At 34.8% G+C, this 22,048-nt stretch overlaps 2 protein-coding genes across 11 annotated transcripts in view; both read left to right on the top strand.

The window, feature by feature from the left end:
• LOC142344422 (transmembrane protein 94-like) overlaps positions 1 to 3,704 on the top strand; it is a 138,476-nt gene extending 134,772 nt beyond the window's left edge. For all 10 annotated transcript variants that reach the window (XM_075396049.1, XM_075396042.1, XM_075396043.1 and 7 more), the window contains 4 exons: positions 331 to 439; positions 1,278 to 1,452; positions 2,129 to 2,377; positions 3,030 to 3,704. In XM_075396049.1, coding sequence (XP_075252164.1) covers positions 331 to 439; positions 1,278 to 1,452; positions 2,129 to 2,377; positions 3,030 to 3,596 — 1,100 coding nt within the window. In that variant the 3' untranslated portion in view covers positions 3,597 to 3,704. The remainder of the gene's footprint in view (positions 1 to 330; positions 440 to 1,277; positions 1,453 to 2,128; positions 2,378 to 3,029) is intronic.
• Positions 3,705 to 14,582: 10,878 nt separating this feature from the next.
• LOC142344421 (uncharacterized) lies at positions 14,583 to 21,868 on the top strand. The gene is made up of 2 exons (XM_075396041.1): positions 14,583 to 15,972; positions 21,458 to 21,868. Exons 1-2 carry the CDS (start codon positions 15,157 to 15,159, stop codon positions 21,665 to 21,667), a joined length of 1,026 nt encoding a protein of 341 aa, XP_075252156.1. The 5' UTR covers positions 14,583 to 15,156; the 3' UTR covers positions 21,668 to 21,868.
• Positions 21,869 to 22,048: the final 180 nt, after the last annotated feature.

The raw sequence follows: 22,048 nt of genomic DNA, 5'->3' as shown, positions 1-22,048 counted from the left end.
CATTTTCATTTGCTTTCAAAAAAGTTTCAAAGCAATTGTTTTTTTTGTCCTGTTCTTTTTATGCCATTTTTCCTAGGACTGATTTTTCGTCTGAAAATTTGACTTATCGTAGTGACAAACGGGATAAACTGGTAGATCCCGAGGACATTAAATCCCTGAGCAGATCTCTAAGATCCGTAATAGTCTTGAATTATGCTATTCACCAAAAATCTGAGGAGACATAATTTAATGGTGCGAATGGCAGTTCTTGATTTTTTTTGGGGGGGGGGGGGGGGTTACCTATCCAGATGATTCAATTTTTCACACTGATTGAGTGATTGTTTGTTTTAGCGACGAAGGAGATGATGACAATAATGCAGGAGAACTCGGAGGTTGTCTGTGTTTATGGAAGCTCTCTCAATGTCACAAACATCGACATATTTCTACAGGCCGATGTCAGGTGGGGTTTTACTAAACAATCTTCTCTGAAACTAGAGCTCTAACAGATTTAAAGACGAAGTTTATAAGCAATTATATAACTCCTACTGTATTTTTTTATGCGATTTCTCGCTTGACCAAATTTTCTTCTGACGCTTTTTAATTACTCTGGAACAAAGTTTGAAGCAATTAATGTAAATGTGTTTGTTTCTTTTTTACGCAAAATTTTTGCTTAACTGGTTTGTTCTAGAACAGTCTTCCAATTTCATTTCTCGAGTGACGTTTTCACGCTTGACTTCTAGATTTTTCTTGACCTAAATTGCTTACTCGGAAATTACGTCGCTGCTATAAAGAAAACTATTGTAAGGGGAGGAAAGAATTTCTTGCACCAATAAAATTTTATCTAGGCTACAGTCCCATTTCATTTTGCCATGCCTGTTGTTCGAGAGCATTTGTTTGACGTTGGTCGGTTTATGTCAACTTTTCGTCTTCAAAAACCGGATAAACAGGTGAAGCCTGGAGCTGGAGGATATGAAGTGGCTGAGCAGTAGCTTTCTTAGAGCTTGCTAGTCTCTAAGTGTACAATTCATCTAAGCTGATAGGACAAAATCATAGTGTGTGGCGCAGAGAGAAATTTTGGGCGGTTTGGACACCCTCCTTTGTCCTCTCCCCCATCAATCCCTTACCACGCTTGCTCGACCCCCGCCCCATAAGACCCCTCTTAGTCAGCGACTGACACACCTCAGATATCAGGCCACATATCAGTGCATTAGTTTGTTTACATGTGGTTATGAAACAAAAATGTTTATTTTAATTTCTTACCAGTATAATACATTGGTAGTGTTTTTTTTATATTTTAGTATCGGAGTGATGCCTTACGTGCCTCAGCCGTGTGTGCGACAGCCGGTGTGCTTCGAGCCCTTCCTACCCGACGGGCGACACCTCTCTCCCCTGGGTCTGGCCTCTGCTCTCGGTTCCCTTCCATGCTCTCTCCAGACACTCCGAAATGTCTCTCTTACCAACATATTCCATTCAGTAAGACACCAACATAAAACCACTGTTTTGCTCATAGTAAGAAATAAAGAATTGTGACTGGGAATTAAAAGTTCTAAAATGGGAAGTTGACTGCTGCAAATGAATCTCACACCTGAAAAAGGAGGCTTTATTTAAAGCTCAAACTTGAAGAACCTATTGTGTGGGTAGTAAATCAAACTATGGAACAGGCGTGATCTTTTCAAGAACGCTTTTTCGGGCCTTTTATGTGAAACTGACTATCTAAAAATATCCTTAGAAAAGCAGTTGAGTTGGGCGATGATAAAATCATGCTTCAACCGACGAAAATGTGATCACCTCACACAAATCTAAAATTAGAATATGACAATTTACTGGAAGCTTTACATCGAATTGAATAGTATGTTACTTTTAGAAAGTCATTATCCATAAATTACTTGCCGACAATGGAATTATGTACCCAAATTGTAAACTCGCTTTCTGAGAACGAAAATGCCATTATTATGCAAAAGTCAAACGGCGAACTAACTATTTAAAAAACAGAGTTATCGTCCAATATTTTGAATTATCCATTATTAATTCTAAATATTTTAGACTTCCTTTCGCACTAGCTCCGAGTATCCGTTGGGCTGTAATTCAAATTTTATTTCCATTACTTCCTTGATCTGGATTTGTGGACTTATGTCGGATGTTGTTGTAGGCGAGTAGACTGAGCGAGAACCTGAAGACGGCCCTTCTCTTCCTCCTCTCCTGTCACTTGGCCCTCATTCTCACCCAGGTGCTCTCTGCCGTCTGCTTCCAGCCCCCTCCCTTCTCCGGCTCCCTCATCCTCTGGCTAGTTGGCTTCATCCTGCCCCTGCTCGCCACCTCCCTCCTTGCCAATCCCATCTGTGACAACAGTCTCCAGTGGACCACAGCCAGCAAAAACTTCAAAAAGATACTCAAAACGGTACACCACTCACATCGAATCTCATCTACTTGAGTTTGACACTCGGTGTCTTTCTGGCCTCGTATCAATCTATTAATAAGACGATATGTGGAAATGTACTAGTCTAATATACATACATTTCTGACTTACTTACGTACATGACAAAATTATACAATAACTCAACGGACTAAAATTGTACCGCAATTAAATTACGCGAATGTCAGACAGACTGTCCGTTAAAAGTTGATCAAAGTAGGTTTAACTTGGAAATTCATGCCCTCCCCCAGCTTAGTAGGCACATATCTTTTACGCCCCCAGGCGCACATGCTATTTTGTACATAGTAACGGGCTATATTAGAATACATAGTTTGAAACTGGGGGCATAAAAACACGGCGGGGGGAGGGGGGTAAAATGGAATAGATCCCATTGGTTTGTGATTGGGATTCCTGATTCTATTTCTTATTACGCATTTAAGGATACTTTTTTGACTCGTGAGTTTTTGGTCAACATTACCGTAAGTTTTTGCTCTTACTGCTGTTACCGGATGCAAAAAATCAAGTATATCAGTTAAAAAAAGCTCTTTAGTTTTGTCACACAAAAAGTTTAGTCACGGAGAAAAGGAAAGAGTTGGACGGGATTAAGCGTAGCTGTTGTAGACTTTGTGCATTTTAGGACGTTCGTGACTTCATCACTGTGTTTGCCATGCGATTTCTTCCCACTTGCATTCTGTTACCTCTCCTCGAAATGACAATCCTCTACACCATGTGTATATTTGTCACTGCCGAGGAACACTGTCTCCTCAGTCACGGCAACACCAACTCCACCGAGGTGTGGAACGGGTACCGCGGCAGTTACAGAGGCGCCCTGGTCGTTGCCCAGAACTTGGTCACGTGGCTTCTTGTTGTTCACTTCTGTTTCATATCAGCCAGTTTCGTCTTCCCCAGGACATACATTTGGCGGAAGGCACCTTTTCGAAATGTTGTGTGGGCTATAATGTGCCCGTTAATAATTGGGCTGCAGTTGTTTTATTTCTACTCAGACGTGCAGACATACAGATCCACCCCCTTCTCGATTCCGAACACACCTGGTCATGTTTGGGTGATGGGGGCGGCATGGTCCTTCGTGGCTCTTTTCATAAGCGAAATGGTGAAAGTTTATCAAGTGAGGAAAGCATACAGACAGCACAGAAGGAGCAAACTTCAGTTTGGAACAAAACTGGGAATGAATTCGCCCTTTTGATTGTTGACATTGCCTTGTCATTCTAGCCCGTCTTGGTCGAGTATCATTGCCTGCCATTTTTTCTTTAATTTCACACCCCCGCCCCCGCGTTCCGGTGTTGTTTGCAATATGCAGTGCGCAGACTTCTATTTGCAATTTGTGATATATGACGCGTTAAATGTGTTATATGATGCGTCAATGGCAAGTTGGCGTGGGTTTGTATAGTTCACCCCCCCCCCCCCCCCCCCACAAGCTTCCGACCCAGAATAGATCGCGAAGTTAAAAAAATATTGTCACTTGCGTTTGTGTTTGCATCGACTTTAGATACCGTTATTATAAAATGTATTAAAATAGCAAATGGCGAGGCGTTGATACTTGATTTGTCAAAAGTCTTCATAACCGAGAATCTATCAATTGTAATTGCAATTTGACATTTGGATCTTAAATTTTTGTAACTTCATATTTTAGTTCTCATTCAATGATTTAAATAAATTATCAATTCGTAATAACTTCTGATCCAACCCGTTTTAGTGGAGGAGTAACTACATGCTTAACTGGGTTTTTTATTCAATTAATTTTGCAAAATTAATTGAATAAAAATATGATTACAGTATGATTACAAAATCCGCCAAGAGTGTAATATTTTAAGGATTTTTTGATTTTTGGTGTTTAGGAGATAGCGAACTTTGACATCCGTTTTGTTAACTGTTTTTGTGAAGATCTGGGGGTCTGCGAAACTTTGTGATTTTCACCAGTTTTGTTTACCCTTTCTCAATTTTTTCAAAATGTGATTTTAAGTTGGAGTAATGTTGCCTCAAAAATTGAATTTTTATTTTGTGAAAATGGGGGTGCTAACTTACTTCAGTATATGTTATGGTGTTCGTAGTTGTTTTTGTATTGTCATCTGAGGTCCTTCTGTCCTTATACAATTGTTCACACAGCAAAGCTGAACAAGTCACATTTTCTGAACTAATTTTCCTCTCACTAACGGCGTTTGCGCGCGCGTGACGTCAATTCTCACTTTCTGTAGCTACATTTTTGCGTGATTTGCGTGATTTGATTTAGACTCAGACTGTTTCTGTTAAGATTATGCCTGATTTGTTGTTAAATTAGCTTTTGTTCAAACAACTGAGGTCAATTGACTATGTTTGTGAACAACACCGCACTGACACCACTAATAAAATCTTATTAAGCTGAGACTAGGGCAACTTTTTAGTAAAGGGATTGGGAATATAGCTGGTTTTTTGAGATAGATTAAATCGATATCGGTTAAATTTTTATGGAGTGAGAAAATTTTCGTAACAATCTGCAAAACCTAAACCAAACGATTATGGTTTTGTTTGTTATTCATTCAATCCGGAGGAATATGTCAATTAAAAGCAAGTAAAAGTTGTTTTAAGTAATTTTGTTTGTTTGATGCAGCTGTAAAGCGCAACATACATAAGCAAGAAAAAGCAGAACAACAACTCTTAGAAAGAAATTTGTAACAGTGAATTGGACTAAGCAAGTTTAATGAGACTTAATACGTATGTATATTAAAAAGTGTTGACCTTCCGTCGAGGGAGAATTTGATTTGATACCCTGAAGTGAAGAAAGCGCGAGGTAGCAATATTAAAACTTCAAATAGTAAATATGTTAGTTATTTCTACAATTGGGTAAGGTATATGACCATCGGATTAAATAGAGATCACTTGTGTTGGAACGGTTTTTTTGCTAGAAGTTTTCCAATTTGTCCACGGTGCCACAATAAAAAATTTCTTTGTCAAAAAGTGCTTCTGGCAAAAAGCATCCTTTCTTCCTCTGCCTTCGATAAATAATCAGTTCTTTATTATCTAATTCTTTGAACTGTTTTTGGAAGGATTATTTGTGAGTTTCACCTGTTGAAACAAAAAATAATTAGACTAAATCCAAAGTTTGTTAATTTCGTCTCTCGTTTCTTCTGAATGTCCAGCGTGACATCTCCATCTAATCTCTGACCAACTAAACATGCAAAAAACAAACTGTCCCTGACCAACATTTTTACAATATTACTTGTTCATATCAGACAAAAATCCAAGCTAAATAGAAAGCATAAATTGACTTCTACGAGACAAGAAAGTGTTAAAGAAAATTTCCTACTTAGGCTGCAATTGTCTCATGTCTGCAGAGATTTTGTTAAGAATTCTATTTTGCATTTCTTTTTGTCATGTGAAGGACTAGAAAAAAATGTGCTCCTACAAATTTTTACTCAAATTGTGGAAATGTTGAATAAAGTTTCGCAGGAGCACAAAAAAGTGCAAAAGAGAATTGCTAAAAAGAATCTACAGACACGACAAGACTGCTGCAAACAATGTAAGGAGTTTTTACAGTTTCTTGACAGTGTTGAACAAGGAATGCTAGTTGATTTCATGCTTGGTTGGACAGAGATTAGATGGACATGTCACGCTGGACAATCAGAACAAACGGAAAAAATTGACAGCCTACAAACGTGGTATTCAGTCTGTTCCAACACGTGCAAAAGGCGATTAATTTGAAAAATAATTCAAAAGTAAACAGTAATGAAATTGATTATTGACCGCAGGCACACGAAGAGAAGATGCTTTTTTACCAGCACTTTTACGAAGATGTTTTTTTGGTGACACCTTAAACAGTTCAGTCCAAAAAATTGGTATGTTTCATTTTTATTGCTTGTTATTGATAGCTTGATATTGTATTGCAGCAATGCTTTTTCGACAAGTTATCCTGCTGAAAGGGTTGGCAGTTTTTGCGGTTTTTCCATATCTGATGGGAACCAAAAAAAAACGAAAGACCAGTGATTTGAGAAATTTGTCTAGTGAAAAATTTTGAAGGGCACCAAAAAAAAGTGATTGCAAGGAATCGAGACAAGTATATGTAATACTTGAGCGAACAAAACTTTATTCAATAATTCGGTTTTTCTATCGAATAAAAGTAATAAACAGGAAAAATTTTAATTTCCGAAATTCTGATAAAATTTAGCAATACAATTTTTCTTATTACTAGCAACAAATTTTTTTCTGCAATACATTTTTTCTAACAATCCTAAATGTATTGCTAATATTTATCAGAAATTCGGAAAATTAGAGTCCGGAAAGTTTTCAGACGAACATTTGTAGCTTTTTATTTTTTTCGGATTTTATGTAGCAGTTTGCCACTCATGAAATTTATACTTATTAGGTTGATGCAGTAAAATTAATACTCAGAACTTTTATTTAACTTCAAGCATATATCCGCTTATTTATGTTCCTGATTAATTCTTTATTTCATACTTTTGCATCTCTTGGTATTTTCTGCATGAAATAGCTCTTGTTTTAGTTTGCTGCTGAAACTCTTCAATCTCTTAATTTTACTTCGCTTGTATAATTTTACACATTTAATTTGTTTGTTTGCTCCAACTTTGCATTAGTTTGTTTTTCTTACTAAAATATACAAAATTAAGTTGATCCGCTCCGCAAAATTCATACCAATTTCATAGTAAGGGTATCCGCTCTGAAAAAAATATTCCCTGAAAATAGACTTGAAGACAGTTTTTACATTGTAAAAATGTATGGGGTAGTCAAAGTGGAAGTTAGATTTTTTAAGATGCTTTTCAAATCATTTCTGTTAATATGAAGTTGTCTTTATGTCGAGTTTTCTTGACCGCGATCTGGTTACTGATTCATAAAACAATTTTGCGAAGTCTGTGATCATCTCTATGCTTGCGAAATTTGGTAATATAGTTTCAAAAAAAAATATTAACCGAAACGTGATCAAATGAGTTATGTTTTTGGTTAATTTCTGAATTCCTTCATCGCCAGAATTTTTTTCTGTTTTCGACACTCGCAGCTGATATGTTTTCTTGTAGAGTTCGGTTATAGGCCCACAGCATTTTTGAAAGATGGAGCAATGAACAACCACCAAACCTAAAGTCATTTTGAAATAAGGAAAAATAATCACAAGTCTATACATTTAAACTGCCGTTGTTAGAGCAAATGGGAAGTTGAGTTCAACTAATATGGTTGTAAATATGATGTTTGGGATCATTTTCCTCTGTGCCCTTATGCCTAGAGGGTGCATATTATTTGCTACTCAGCACCTCGAGCTCATATTGCTTGTTTCTAGATAATGATTTACTATGCCATGGCACGTGATCTGTAAACTAACTGTTGACGCATAACGTACACAAAGTCACAATTGGAAATGATAAGATGTCTGTTGGTTTCCCACCTGCACTGTAAATTTAAAAATTGTGTTAAATTTTCAAATTTTGAATTAGTCGGAAACTTTTATTTTTACTTAATTCCTGTTCTAAGATCTGAAATAGTCTACTTGGTATTGTGTTTATTGTGTTTCAGCGCGGTATAAAATATTTGAGGAGCAGAGAAAACAAAAAATGATTCTTTTTCGCAGTCTTTTTTGCGAGAGATCGATATACTCGTGTAAAAAAATGAATTTTTACGCTGCAAATATTCATAAAAATTGGTTTTTTCGTAAAACAATTCATTTTTGAAGTTGATTTTGTTTACTTCAATTGTTTGTTTTTCTAATGAATAGCGGTAACCGTCAGCCCAGATATATTGGAGTTTTTTTTTTTTTTTATAAAATTTAGTATTTGTTCCTGTTAAAATATAGTGACTTTTATGTCTTTTTTGTACCTGGTATGACAAACAAAACTTGAGTTTTCAAAAATAAATGGCTGACCGTGGTTTGGATTCCTAAAGTTGTTACCAAGTTCTTTTTCTATTGAGCTGACAGACAAAATGAAGTTGATCCGCTCCGAAAATTTCATATCTTTTTCATAGCAAGGGCAAACGCTCTGAAAAAATGTTCCCTGGAAATAGATTTGAACACAGTTTTTACACTTCCTCTAATTTTAAACATATATGGGGTAGTCAGAGTAGAAATTAAGATTTTAATTTACTTTTCATTTCATCAGTGTTATTTGAAGTTGTTCGGCTTATTGCTGACGAAAATTGGTGTCAATTGGTTGCCTCATTTTATCTCGTTTCTGTACTTTCTCAGCATCTTTCTTGCACTAAAATTTAAATTGGACTACTTAAAACATTTAATTATAAAATGATAGCCTGAGTTATATAGTGAGAGTTTGCTGTTTTGAACAAACTTGAAATATATATGATTTTTCAGAACTTAGCGAGCGTCTTTTGATAAATCAGCGCTGTTTAATGAGACTTAATACGTACGTATATTAAAAAGTGTTAGACCTTCCGTCGAGGGAGAGTTTGATTTAATACCCTGAAGTGAAGAAAGCGCGAGGTAGCAATATTAAAACTTCAAATAGTAAATATGTTAGTTATTTCTACAATTGGGTAAGGTATATGACCATTGGATTAAATAGAGATCACTTGTGTTGGAATGATTTTTTGCTAGAAGATTTTTAATTTGTTGACAAAAACAGGTGCCAATTATTTGGAATGAACTGTCCACGGTGTCACAATCAAACATCTTTGTCAAAAGGTGCTTCTGGTGAAAAGCATCCTTTCTTCCTCTGCCTTCGATAAATAATCAGTTCTTCATTATCTAATTCTTTGAACTGTTTGTGTAAGGATTATTTGTGAGTTTCACCTGTTGAAACAGAAAATAATTAGACTAAATCCAAAGTTTGTTAATTTCGTCTCTCGTTTCTTCTGAATGTCCAGCGTGACATCTCCATCTAATCTCAGACCAATTAAACATGCCAAAAATTAACAGTCCCTGACCAACATTTTTATAAGATTACTTGTTCATATCAGAAAAAAATCCAAGCTAAATAGAAAACATAATTTGACTTCTACGAGACAAGAAAGTGTTAAAGAAAATTACTTAGGCTGTAATTGTCTCATGTCCGCAGAGATTTTGTTAAGAATTCTATTTTGCACTTATTTATTGTATGAAGGACTAGAAAAAATATGCTCCTACAAATTTTTACTCAAATTGTTGAAATGTTGAATAAAATTTTGTAGGAGCACAACAAAGTGCAAAAGAGAATTGCTAAAAAGAATCTACAGACACGACAAGACTGCTGCAAACCATGTAGGGAGTTTTTACAGTTTCTTGACAGTGTTGACCAAGGAAGGCTAGTTGATTTCATGCTTGGTTGGACAGAGATTAGATGGACATGTCACGCTGGACAATCAGAACAAACGGAAAAAAATTGACTGCCTACAAACGTGGTATTCAGTCTGTTCCAACACGTGAAAAAGGCGATTAATTTGAAAAATAATTCAAAAGTAAACAGTAATGAAATTGATTATTGACCGCAGGCACACGAAGAGAAGATGCTTTTTTACCAGCACTTTTACGAAGATGTTTTTTTGGTGACACCTTAAACAGTTCAGTCCAAAAAATTGGTATGTTTCATTTTTATTGCTTGTTATTGATAGCTTGATATTGTATTGCAGCAATGCTTTTTCGAAAAGTTATCCTGCTGAAAGGGTTGGCAGTTTTTGCGGTTTTTCCATATCTGATGGGAACCAAAAAAAACGAAAGACCAGTGATATGAGAAATTTGCCTAGTGAAAAATTTTGAAGGGCACCAAAAAAAAGTGATTGCAAGGAATCGAGACAAGTATATGTAATACTTGAGCGAACAAAACTTTATTCAATAATTCGGTTTTTCTATCGAATAAAAGTAATAAACAGAAAAAATTTTAATTTGCGACATTCTGATAAAATTTAGCAATACAATTTTTCTTATTACTAGCAACAAATTTTTTTTCTGCAATACATTTTTTCTAACAATCCTAAATGTATTGCTAATATTTATCAGAAATTCGGAAAATTAGAGTCCGGAAAGTTTTCAGACGAACATTTGTAGCTTTTTATTTTTATTTTTTTTCGGATTTTATGTAGCAGTTTGCCACTCATGAAATTTATACTTATTAGGTTGATGCAGTAAAATTAATACTCAGAACTTTTATTTATCTTCAAGCATATATCCGCTTATTTATGTTCCTGATTAATTCTTTATTTCATACTTTTGCATCTCTTGGTATTTTCTGCATGAAATAGCTCTTGTTTTAGTTTGCTGCTGAAACTCTTTTCAATCTCTTAATTTTAATTCGCTTGTATAATTTTACACATTTAATTTGTTTGTTTGCTCCAACTTTGCATTAGTTTGTTTTTCTTACTAAAATATACAAAATTAAGTTGATCCGCTCCGCAAAATTCATACCAATTTCATAGTAAGGGTATCCGCTCTGAAAAAAATATTCCCTGAAAATAGACTTGAAGACAGTTTTTACATTGTAAAAATGTATGGGGTAGTCAAAGTGGAAGTTAGATTTTTTAAGATGCTTTTCAAATCATTTCTGTTAATATGAAGTTGTCTTTATGTCGAGTTTTCTTGACCGCGATCTGGTTACTGATTCATAAAACAATTTTGCGAAGTCTGTGATCATCTCTATGCTTGCGAAATTTGGTAATATAGTTTCAAAAAAAAATTAACCGAAACGTGATCAAACGAGTTATGTTTTTGGTTAATTTCTGAATTCTATCATCGCCAGAATTTTTTTCTGTTTTCGACACTCGCAGCTGATATGTTTTCTTGTAGAGTTCGGTTATAGGCCCACAGCATTTTTGAAAGATGGAGCAATGAACAACCACCAAACCTAAAGTCATTTTGAAATAAGGAAAAATAATCACAAGTCTATACATTTAAACTGCCGTTGTTAGAGCAAATGGGAAGTTGAGTTCAACTAATATGGTTGTAAATATGATGTTTGGGATCATTTTCCTCTGTGCTCTTATGCCTAGAGGGTGCATATTATTTGCTACTCAGCACCTCAAGCTCATATTGCTTGTTTCTAGATAACGATTTACTATGCCATGGCACGTGATCTGTAAACTAACTGTTGACGCATAACGTACAGAAAGTCACAATTGGAAATGATAAGATGTCTGTTGGTTTCCCACCTGCACTGTAAATTTAAAAATTGTGTTAAATTTTCAAATTTTGAATTAGTCGGAAATTTTTATTTTTACTTAATTCCTGTTCTAAGATCTGAAATAGTCTACTTGGTATTGTGTTTATTGTGTTTCAGCGCGGTATAAAATATTTGAGGAGCAGAGAAAACAAAAAATGATTCTTTTTCGCAGTCTTTTTTGCGAGAGATCGATATACTCGTGTAAAAAAAATGAATTTTTACGCTGCAAATATTCATAAAAATTGGTTTTTTCGTAAAACAATTCATTTTTGAAGTTGATTTTGTTTACTTCAATTGTTTGTTTTTCTAATGAATAGCGGTAACCGTCAGCCCAGATATATTGGAGTTTTTTTTATTTTATAAAATTTAGTATTTGTTCCTGTTAAAATATAGTGACTTTTATGTCTTTTTTGTACCTGGTATAATAAACAAAACTTGAGTTTTCAAAAATAAATGGCTGACCGTGGTTTGGATTCCTAAAGTTGTTACCAAGTTCTTTTTCTATTGAGCTGACAGACAAAATGAAGTTGATCCGCTCCAAAAATTTCATATCTATTTCATAGCAAGGGCAAACGCTCTGAAAAAATGTTCCCTGGAAATAGATTTGAACACAGTTTTTACACTTCCTCTAATTTTAAACATATATGGGGTAGTCAGAGTAGAAATTAAGATTTTAATTTACTTTTCATTTCATCAGTGTTATTTGAAGTTGTTCGGCTTATTGCTGACGAAAATTGGTGTCAATTGGTTGCCTCATTTTATCTCGTTTCTGTACTTTTTCAGCATCTTTCTTGCACTAAAATTTAAGTTGGACTACTTAAAACATTTAATTGTAAAATGATAGCCTAAGTTATATAGTGAGAGTTTGCTGTTTTGAACAAACTTGAAATATATATGATTTTTCAGAACTTAGCGAGCGTTTTTATTTGATAAATCAGCGCTGTCTTTGTTTTTCCCTGCGTTTCTTATTTTTGATTTGCGTCCATGTTTGGCTTACGTTGCACATATTCGGTTTTTGAGTGTAAACTTCCAAAAAAAAACAGTAGCATAACCATTAGCGAGGTATTACAATTTAGCTAAATAAGCAAATCTTTGATAGTAGCAAATTTCGGATTTGAACTATTAAAAAGTACATGATTCCCGTTTTGATTCTCTCGTTCGTTCTCTTTGGATATGTTGAGTTTTGCTGACCGAGTTCTGATTACGGATTCAGAAAACAGTTTGCGAAGGCTTTGATCATCTCTATGCTTGCGAAATTTGGTAATATAGTTTCAAAAAAAAATTAACCGAAACGTGATCAAACGAGTTATGTTTATCATCGCCAGAATTTTTTTCTGTTTTCGACACTCGCAGCTGATATGTTTTCTTGTAGAGTTCTGTTATAGGCCCACAGCATTTTTGAAAGATGGAGCAATGAACAACCACCAAACCTAAAGTCATTTTGAAATAAGGAAAAATAATCACAAGTCTATACATTTAAACTGCCTTTGTTAAAGCAAATGGGAAGTTGAGTTCAACTAATATGGTTGTAAATATGATGTTTGGAATCATTTTCCTCTGTGCCCTTATGCCTAGAGGGTGCATAATATTTGCTACTCAGCACCTCGAGCTCATATTGCTTGTTTCTAGATAATGATTTACTATGCCATGGCACGTGATCTGTAAACTAACTGTTAACGCATAACGTACAGAAAGTCACAAATGGAAATGATAAGATGTCTGTTGGTTTCCCATCTTCACCGTAAAGTTAAAAATTGTGTCAATTTTTCAAATTTTGAATTAGTCGGAAAGTTTTATTCTTACTTAATTCCTTTTCTCAGATCTGAAATAGTCTAGTTGGTATTGTGTTTATTGTTTTCAGCGCTGTGTAAAATATTTGAAGTGCAGAGAACAAAAAAATGATTCTTTTTCACAGTCTTTTCGCGAGAGATCGATATACTTGTGTAAAAAATGCATTTTTACGCTGCCCAAATTTTCATAAAAGATTTGTACATTTTTTGTACCTGGTATGATATATAACACGTTTTACACTTCTTCAAACTTTTGAAATTTCAAGTAGTTAAGGTGGCTGTTCGATTTTTAATTGTTGTTAATACCGTTTGAATTGATTAGTGTTAGTTAAAGCTCTTGCTATTTTTTCGTTACTTGTTCTCGCTAAAAACTTGCTCTTTAGATTTCTGCAGTTTTTTCTGAACTTAACTTGAGCTTTCAAAAATTAATGGCTGACCGACGTTTGGCTGCCTAAAATTGCTTTGTTTTTTGTTATGTTTTAGAGCTGCATTTCTTATTTTTTTTCATTTTCTGATTCAATGTGGTGCATTGAATTTTTCTACAGAAATAATTAGGTTTTATGGGTGTATTTCTAGGTGAATTTTCAGGTGACTGTTTGATCAAGAGAAACTGTTATTTCTGGGGTCTTGTGTGGCTATGTTTAGCTGTTTCATTTTTCTTTGTTGGTTTTCCAAATTGGTTTGTTGTTATCTTTAGGAGCAAATATTGTCTTTAGGAGCATGCATTTCTTATTTAGAGCTGCATTTCTTATTTTTTTTTCATTTTCTGATTCAATGTGGTGCATTGAATTTTTCTACAGAAATAATTAGGTTTTATGGGTGTATTTCTAGGTGAATTTTCAGGTGACTGTTTGATCAAGAGAAACTGTCATTTCTGGGGTCTTGTGTGGCTATGTTTAGCTGTTTCATTTTTCTTTGTTTGTTTTCCAAATTGGTTCGTTGTTGTCTTTAGGAGCAAATATTGGGTATTAATGGACTGGTGTGCTAAAGTTTTACCGACGGGAAGCTGCGGTTGGTGACAATATTCTTTTGGAAGGTATCTTGTAAGATCATATATTATCAATGGTAATCTAATCAGAATAATGTAAAGTGTATCTCGAGTTTTTATCACAAAATCCATCTTTATATGAGGTTCTGTCGGATTCTTGTAAGATCCTTTGAGATAACGAACCAAAAAAAACCGACTGTTCACTTTTTCGCATCTGGTTTTAAAAGGAACATCGAAACTTGAACTAGTTCATTAAAAATTTGAATATGACGCGTTTGACCTTGAAATTGAATGTTGAAACGAAATATATTGGTTAAGTCAAGACAGATATTTTGCCGGCGTTATCTTGATCAGTAACACAATATAAGTTGCGCCAACTTAAGTTTGTTTATCACTCATAGGTTTTCGGGTAATCAAATTTCTTCCACAAAAATAACGAGAGATTATCAATAAAAGTGAAAGACAAAATTACTCAGAACAAACTTTAAGTGCACGCCGACTTATCTTCTAATTCAGTGGTCTGATAACCCTAAAGCTAACTTAGAACTTTCCGTAGCAGTGTCTCCCTCTATGTTGAAAACTCGGATCTCGAGAAGCTCAAACAAGATCTGGTTAAGATAAATGACCAAGTTAGTTAAACAATCTTGGCGGTACTTTGAAACTTCAAACGGCCATATACGGCCTTTTTATAATACTTGTAGCTGATCAAGATTTACCTTTAACGTGGGACCTTTCATTATTTAATCGTTATCAATTAGCGATACCCGATGAAACTCATTGATAACTCTGATAACCAAAAGCTGTAAAATATCAAATCAGGATCGGATTATTTATCGTTCCGAGCGTCCTCAACAGCAGTCTGATATTAAACTCCTCAAAAATTCCCCTAAAAACTAGCGGTCTAAGATGAGTCCTCGAAAAGTATGCATGATGTTCGATAGTCTCGAGTGCATCAAGCCAACCCCCGGGCGGGGTTACGATGAGATTTACTTCAAAATTTGGGTCAATGGAAATTTCCGCCAGACTCTTCCGGAAGATGTGCGACACGGAGACGTGTTCAAAATGAACAGAGACGCGGACTTGAGATATCTGGATCTGGATTTCGTAGTGGATTACGATGACACTTTGACCATAAAGTTGATGGAACAGGACAGTCAGAAACATCCGGACAGAGATGACGATTTGGGAACTATGCATATTGAAGTAGACCATTTTGATCTGGGTGACATTTCCGAAAAATGGTACGAATTTGTCAGCACGGAAAACGATTCGCGTTATGGTTTTAATTATCGCCTCGTGTCTCAGAAACTGCCGACGTTTCGGGTCCTAGGATTGTACTGTCAACGATCGTCGTGTGGCTGTAACAAGGACCTGGCAGACGCCCTACTCGACACCACATCTGTGATTTTGTCAAACACTGGAAAGGCTCTGGGGTATGTTGACAACCCTGAAACTGAAGCGATAGCTGAGGCACTGGACTTGGCTGGCACGATTGTGCAAGGGGTGAAGGTTTTGGGTGAGTGGATGGCCAATGCCATCGAAGGCGATGATGACGTGTACATCCAGCATACAATAGAGGGCAAACAGGCCAAGGATCATGTGGCATTTTGCCCTCCAGATGGCGGAGTGATGAAAATGAACGATGGAGACAAGAAGATATTCATGGGAACGTACGGCAGGTACTTCAGGATCCCACTTGACCTTGGATCTGTATCAATCGAGGTATGGTATCAATTTTTGTTTTTCATTATTTTGTGCCCAATTTCATTTCCGGTTTGGTAAAAATATCACGAAGCGATAGTGAGGGCTATTATTGATCTCATGGTATGTATACCTTAAGCAATACAGAGCGAAAAAAATGACCTGAAATTTTGGAGGCAAAATAGCTCTATACAATATTTCTAACTCATTATTTTGGGTCAAAAAGTAGTTGGGAAGAACATTTGATTCAAACAAAGAGTTAAACGTGGCTAATTTGTGCCCAGTAAAAGTTGAGCTTGAATATTTTGGTCGAGTTATAATCCTGCTGTTCGCAATAGTTGAGGTAAAGTCATATAAGCTACTCGGGTAGAGCTCGGTCATTTTAAGCCACTTTTCGTGGCATAAAAAGTGGCATGAAAGTCGAGGTGAAAAACTGGGTAGTCTTGAAGTCCAAAAGATTTGAATTGTATTAGGGTGCTGTTGCTTTCTAGGATCTCTTCATAGATTTTTCCATGGTTGTCAGTGGGAAGTCACATCGGATATTTACTGGTGATTTTAGACTCAAAAAAGTATTAAAAAAGAAAAAGTGAGCAGTATTGTGGCGTGATATCTTAAACTACTTATGAAGTGTAGTGTGATTTTGTATAGGAACAAACTTGCTTCTTGTGAAAATTTGTTTTCACGTGCGGCAAAGATGTGTGCTTTCGAAAGAGTCGTAGCGGGAACGGTTATATAAGATATTTTGAAATATACTTAATGTCTTGTACTTTTCTGATTTTCATATAAATGGAAAAAAATATATATTTTTTTACTTTTTACGCATGTTTTCCAGTATGTACGGATTCATGCTCTGTAAACTAGCAGAAATTTTCCTTCTAATATTTTCTAATGTTGTTTAGAATCGGGTCTAAACTTTTAACTCTCTGGGTTACAATTGAGGACTTGTCGGGTTGTGTTTTCTAACTAGACTTAACCTTCTACGATATTTTCCATTTTCATATTCTTCATTTTCAGTGATTTCAACGGCTGGCTGAGCTAATGAATTTATGTGCGTGAGATTTGTTGCTTTTTTGCGTCATATTTTTAAGTCAATTGTGTTTTGTTGGACTATACTGTCTCAAAAAAATGACAAAGTGACGTGTTCTCTTAAAGTGTGAGTATTTACGAACGAGCACTGAATCCTCTTGAGAAAAACGGTGCTCTGATGCTCAAGAATTTGACTATTTGATCTTTTTTTCTAAAACATCAAATTTTTAATAATGCGCCTTTCTTAGAAATATCTATTCTCCTCTGTGCCATAAAATGTCTCTGAATATAGCCTTTTAACTTTAGAGAATAACACCTTAGGAATTTATCGTTTTCTTCCCTGGGTGGTCTCATTTTCAATGCAGTCTACGGAAGCCTATCGAAACTATTTTAAATAATCTGCAATAAGTTTGGATAGTTATTCTATTGGACAGTATTATTAGGCAATTTTCCTCCAACCTGTTTTATTGGACAATAATTACATGTCTCTTTATATTAGACTCCCACTTTGTTGTTGCATCAAGTTACTAATGGATTGAAACTAGATCGAAGGCCGAGTAAAGCCATCAAAAATTTCTGTCCAAAACAGGAGTCTAAAGTTCTTAATTTACAATAGAGCAATTTTCGATATTGGTGGTCAGTTTTGCCAGTGGTACCACTGTGTTAACGGACGAAAAAATCAATAAGATTTTTAACTGAACGTATAATATCGTTGTGATCGAAATAACTATAATTTAACTACTATATCACTTCAATAAGAACTTAGTATAGCATATTAACTTATTTAGATAAATTTAGATATTGTCATAAATATAATACAAGGCGGCTCGTTAAAGTGCGTTCTCACATGATTTTCCGACCCGAGCTCATCTGCATGTTTGGCTTAACTGTCAACCAAATGGAGAAATACCAAAAATAGATGTTTGAGTTTTAAAAATTGTTACAAAACCTAAATACTAATGGAATTAAATAATGCCATGCCTCCATACAACGCGCACGAGATCTGCCAAATAAAAGACTACGAGAAAAAAACAACAAACAGCGAAATAAGCAAAAACAAAAATTTCACGGCAGAAACCCAATATATAAATTTAAAGGCACCCAGTAACAACGTCAAAATGCAATCAGATAAAACCTTAACTACACAAATTTACTTTTTCCTAACTATACAGCAGATGGATGTTTTCCATAATGAGATTAGGTAAAAAAAAAGTCGACATAGAGAAGAAAAATGAGGTTAAAGTCAAGGATCAATCATTGTTTCTTAAACCAAATAATTTCAAAGTCTAAAAAATCTTTAGCTTATAACGAAATAAATCTTGATAAATTTACTAAAAACTCATGAAAAAAATGGGACCTGTCTTTGCTTAGACTAAGCCATAGGAAGGGACAAAATACGCAGAGAATCTCAAAAAATTACGAACAATTTACACAAAGACGCAGAAAATCTCAAAAAGTACGAACAAAAACACAAATTCTCGAAGCCATTATATTAAAATCATTAGCTGTTATCTGAATTTCAGGTATTTTTTTTCAGTTTTCATTTATACTAATTCAGCTCAAATTATACTGAAAGAGTAAATAAGTTCGTTCATTTGGGCCACATTTGCAAATCATTTGGATCTGTTATTATCTGAGTAAGCTAAAACAAGAGAAAAAGAAACACAAATACACCACTCACATTTTTTTAATGAAAACGCATATTGTCCACAAACAAAACATCAGTTTTGACATACTATCAGTAGACATGTTTTTTGAAATTCAAGGAATTGGATGGGACCTCTCAATGACGAGAATAAGTTACAAGCTGACGAAAAGAACAACAAAAACTAAAAAGTTTGAAAAACCTTTGAACATTTATATCATAATTTTTAAGACTATTGGCTATAAACTGACTTTTTCGGGTAACAACCTTCGTTTAATCATCAATTACAATTTTATGAGACCGGTCAGAATTTTACGGCTACCTTAATATAAAAAAAAGCCAAAAAACAGCAAACTCAAAAATTTTAAGCGAGAAAAGTGTCAACGCCATCAGAGAAGAAACTTTTCAGTATAATCTCTTCTATTTTCAATTAGTTTTTAACAGCAGGGTGATGGTTTTTTTGTTACAAAATGCCTGAAAAAAACAACAAATACAAAAAACAAATATATTAAAACCACGAAGTTTTTGAGAAAACCCCTATTATCAAAGATATTAAATTCAATAGTTTTCAAAGGAAGTAAATAAACACGCTAAGTTCTGCATCGATGTAATAGCAATCATAGGTTTCATTTATAATTTATCAATAACTAATCACAATAAGTCGTTTCCCAATGAAAAATATATCAAATCCACGAAAGTTTTGAGAAAACCCATAGTATCAACGTCATAAAATTCAATAGCTTTTAACGGAAGGCATTTAATACGCTAAATTATGTCTTGATGATGTGACAACAAAGATATTTGTCATTAAAAATATCAATAAGACATTACAACATGTCATTGACTATGAAAACAACAACAAATAAGGCAAAATCCAATAATTCAGTAGAAAAGTGCGAGAAGAAAGTGTCGAAGCCATTGAAACCGTAAGCTTTTTTCTCTGACAAAATTTTTTCTACGATCCATTCAACGCCTTCTCTACGCCAATGGGAGCTGTCAGTATTAGGATAATGTAATATGATTTCAAAAGTATCCAAAATTACTAAAAAAAATATCCAAAAATTAAAAAGAAATTATGAGAACTCGTGCACCGAAGTCAAAAAACCAATAGTTGGAAGACAAACCCGCTAACTAGATAAAATGTTGTTGAAGTAGAAAGTATAGCGGTTCTGTCATTACTGAGACCGACTTACGGTTCACGGAAAAAAGTTTAAGATTGATAATGTTCAAAAAAAGTTTCAAAAAACTAATTTTTAAGAGGTAACAGCCATTCAGCAGAAGTCAATGAATACTCTCAGCTATGCCACGATGCGAAAACTAGGATGTATTCCATTGACATGACCTGTTGGACGTCTTCGCTAAAACAATAGTAGCAATCAATATTAGGATGACGTGATAAGATTTCAAAAGCAACCAAAAAAACGAAATGTCCAAAAATTAAAAAAATTGAAATCTTGTGGCATTGAAGTCGTATATCCAATAGTTATTTGCTAAAACCGCTAAAGAGATTAATTTTGCTTGCAGTAGGGAGGGGTGGGGGTCCTGTTTTTACTGAGAGGAACTTACAGTTCACAAAAATAGCTTTATGATTTACTATATCAAAAAAATTTCAGAAATTTGTTTTCAAAGTCTTAACAGCCATTAGCTCTCCACTCACAGCACTAGATAGGTTCACTTAATGCTCATTACGAAATCTTTTGCACCTTTTTCAACGACTTTATGCCATAGGATTCTAAAACTTCAGTAAAACCTCAAAAAGAAAATCAAAATTTCATTTGAAATTACGAAAACTGAGATACGACTTCAAAACATCAGCGATCCCTTGGAAACGAAGTTTTTGTTCATTGGGCTTCATTTGATTGTAAATAAGGTTTGTAATTAACGGAACCTTTATATTAAAAGTTACTAGTCTCTAGGTGACTTAAAAAGACAAAAAAATGCAAAGTTTTCGAAAAAAGAGCTCCCAAATAGAATTCGATTTTTTTTTCGATATTAAACTTCTCTCTGAGGCTAGAACTGGTCTTTTTATCGCCTATTGTCTATTAGGAACCAAAAATTGGTTTATTTTGTCGCGTGAAATCTAATTTTGAATTAAATTTTTTGTAGAAAAAATGTTAATTCGAACAAAAATTACGGTAAAAGTGAACAAAATTGAACCAAATATCCCGTGTTCACACAAAAATTCAATCCTCGATAACTCTTCGAAAAAAAATAAAATTCAAAAAATCTTTTCAAATTTGAATTCTACGCTGGATGAGCTTTTTAATGATGTCACTCACATTTCTCTACGATGAATATATCGGTTGGCCAAAATTGACTGAACAAAAAAAACCAATTTGAGTATATAGTTCCTCCCCCCACAAGTGGGTCGGAACAATAATTTTTGTTATATTTTAAGTTACCCGGGTCGAGGTTTTCGGGTGAAATTTTGTAAATGCTGTGAATTTTTGTAAGAAATGCGGTGATTGCGGTGAATGCGTTGAAAAAAATATTTCACCGCGAAATTCACCGTATTTCTTACAAAATTTTACCGCATTTGTTTTCCAACGTTTACTTAAATTCACAAGAAACATCATGGAAGTAAGTGGCAGTTGGCGTAGTGGGATAAGAAGTTGAAGACATGCAAGACATAAGAGATTCGAACCCTTATATGGAAGTGTCGTTTTAGTAAGAATACAGAGAACGCGGTGAAAATAAATAATTTACCGTGATTCGCCGCATTCATCGCAAAAAGATGTAAAAAATATGCAGTGAAATTTATTTCACCGCATTTCTTAGGAAAATTCACCGCCAGACCTCGACCCGGGGAATACAATTGTAAATTGTTTTACTTAGGTACGAGAGCGTGACGCTATTAAGCACGATTGTAGTTTGGGTGCGATGACCGTGACTATGGACATGTACAATCAGTACCTGAAACAAGGCGCAATGTGCCAGCCTCTCAGCACCTATTATGACAACCAGCACGGGGAGGGGGCTGTCTATCACATATGCTACTCGTTCGCCTTCGAAGACTGGATTTTGCCAGCAAACCAGAAGGACTAAATTTGTTGAACTCAAGACCACCGAGTAATAGAATTCTCTGGTTGATATCATAGTTGAAAGTTGAAGTTAAAAAATCACAACTCACGCTCCTAGATGATAACCCTGTATGGGTTATAATTTAACGTTATTTGTATTCAAAATTGTCAATCTATTTTGGGATAATTGAGTTATTGAAGGTCATTGAAATATATGTCAAGATTACTATTCTCAAAATGATGTAAGCTATAATCTTAGAAACGCTAAATTCATCTTACGCCTAAATCTAGACCTATCTCTAAAAACGGTGATATTTTCTTTTCAACACATAGCGTAGATCACGCCAATTTCACATATTTTGCGTTTTTTTAGCGCTGACACCTCGGCCCGCGTATTGGAAACTTT

The sequence above is a fragment of the Convolutriloba macropyga genome, chromosome 8, assembly GCF_964194025.1.
Source record: "Convolutriloba macropyga chromosome 8, txConMacr16.3, whole genome shotgun sequence".
In the NCBI taxonomy this organism is placed as follows: domain Eukaryota; kingdom Metazoa; phylum Xenacoelomorpha; order Acoela; family Convolutidae; genus Convolutriloba; species Convolutriloba macropyga.
This window is presented reverse-complemented; position numbering and strand designations above follow the sequence as displayed.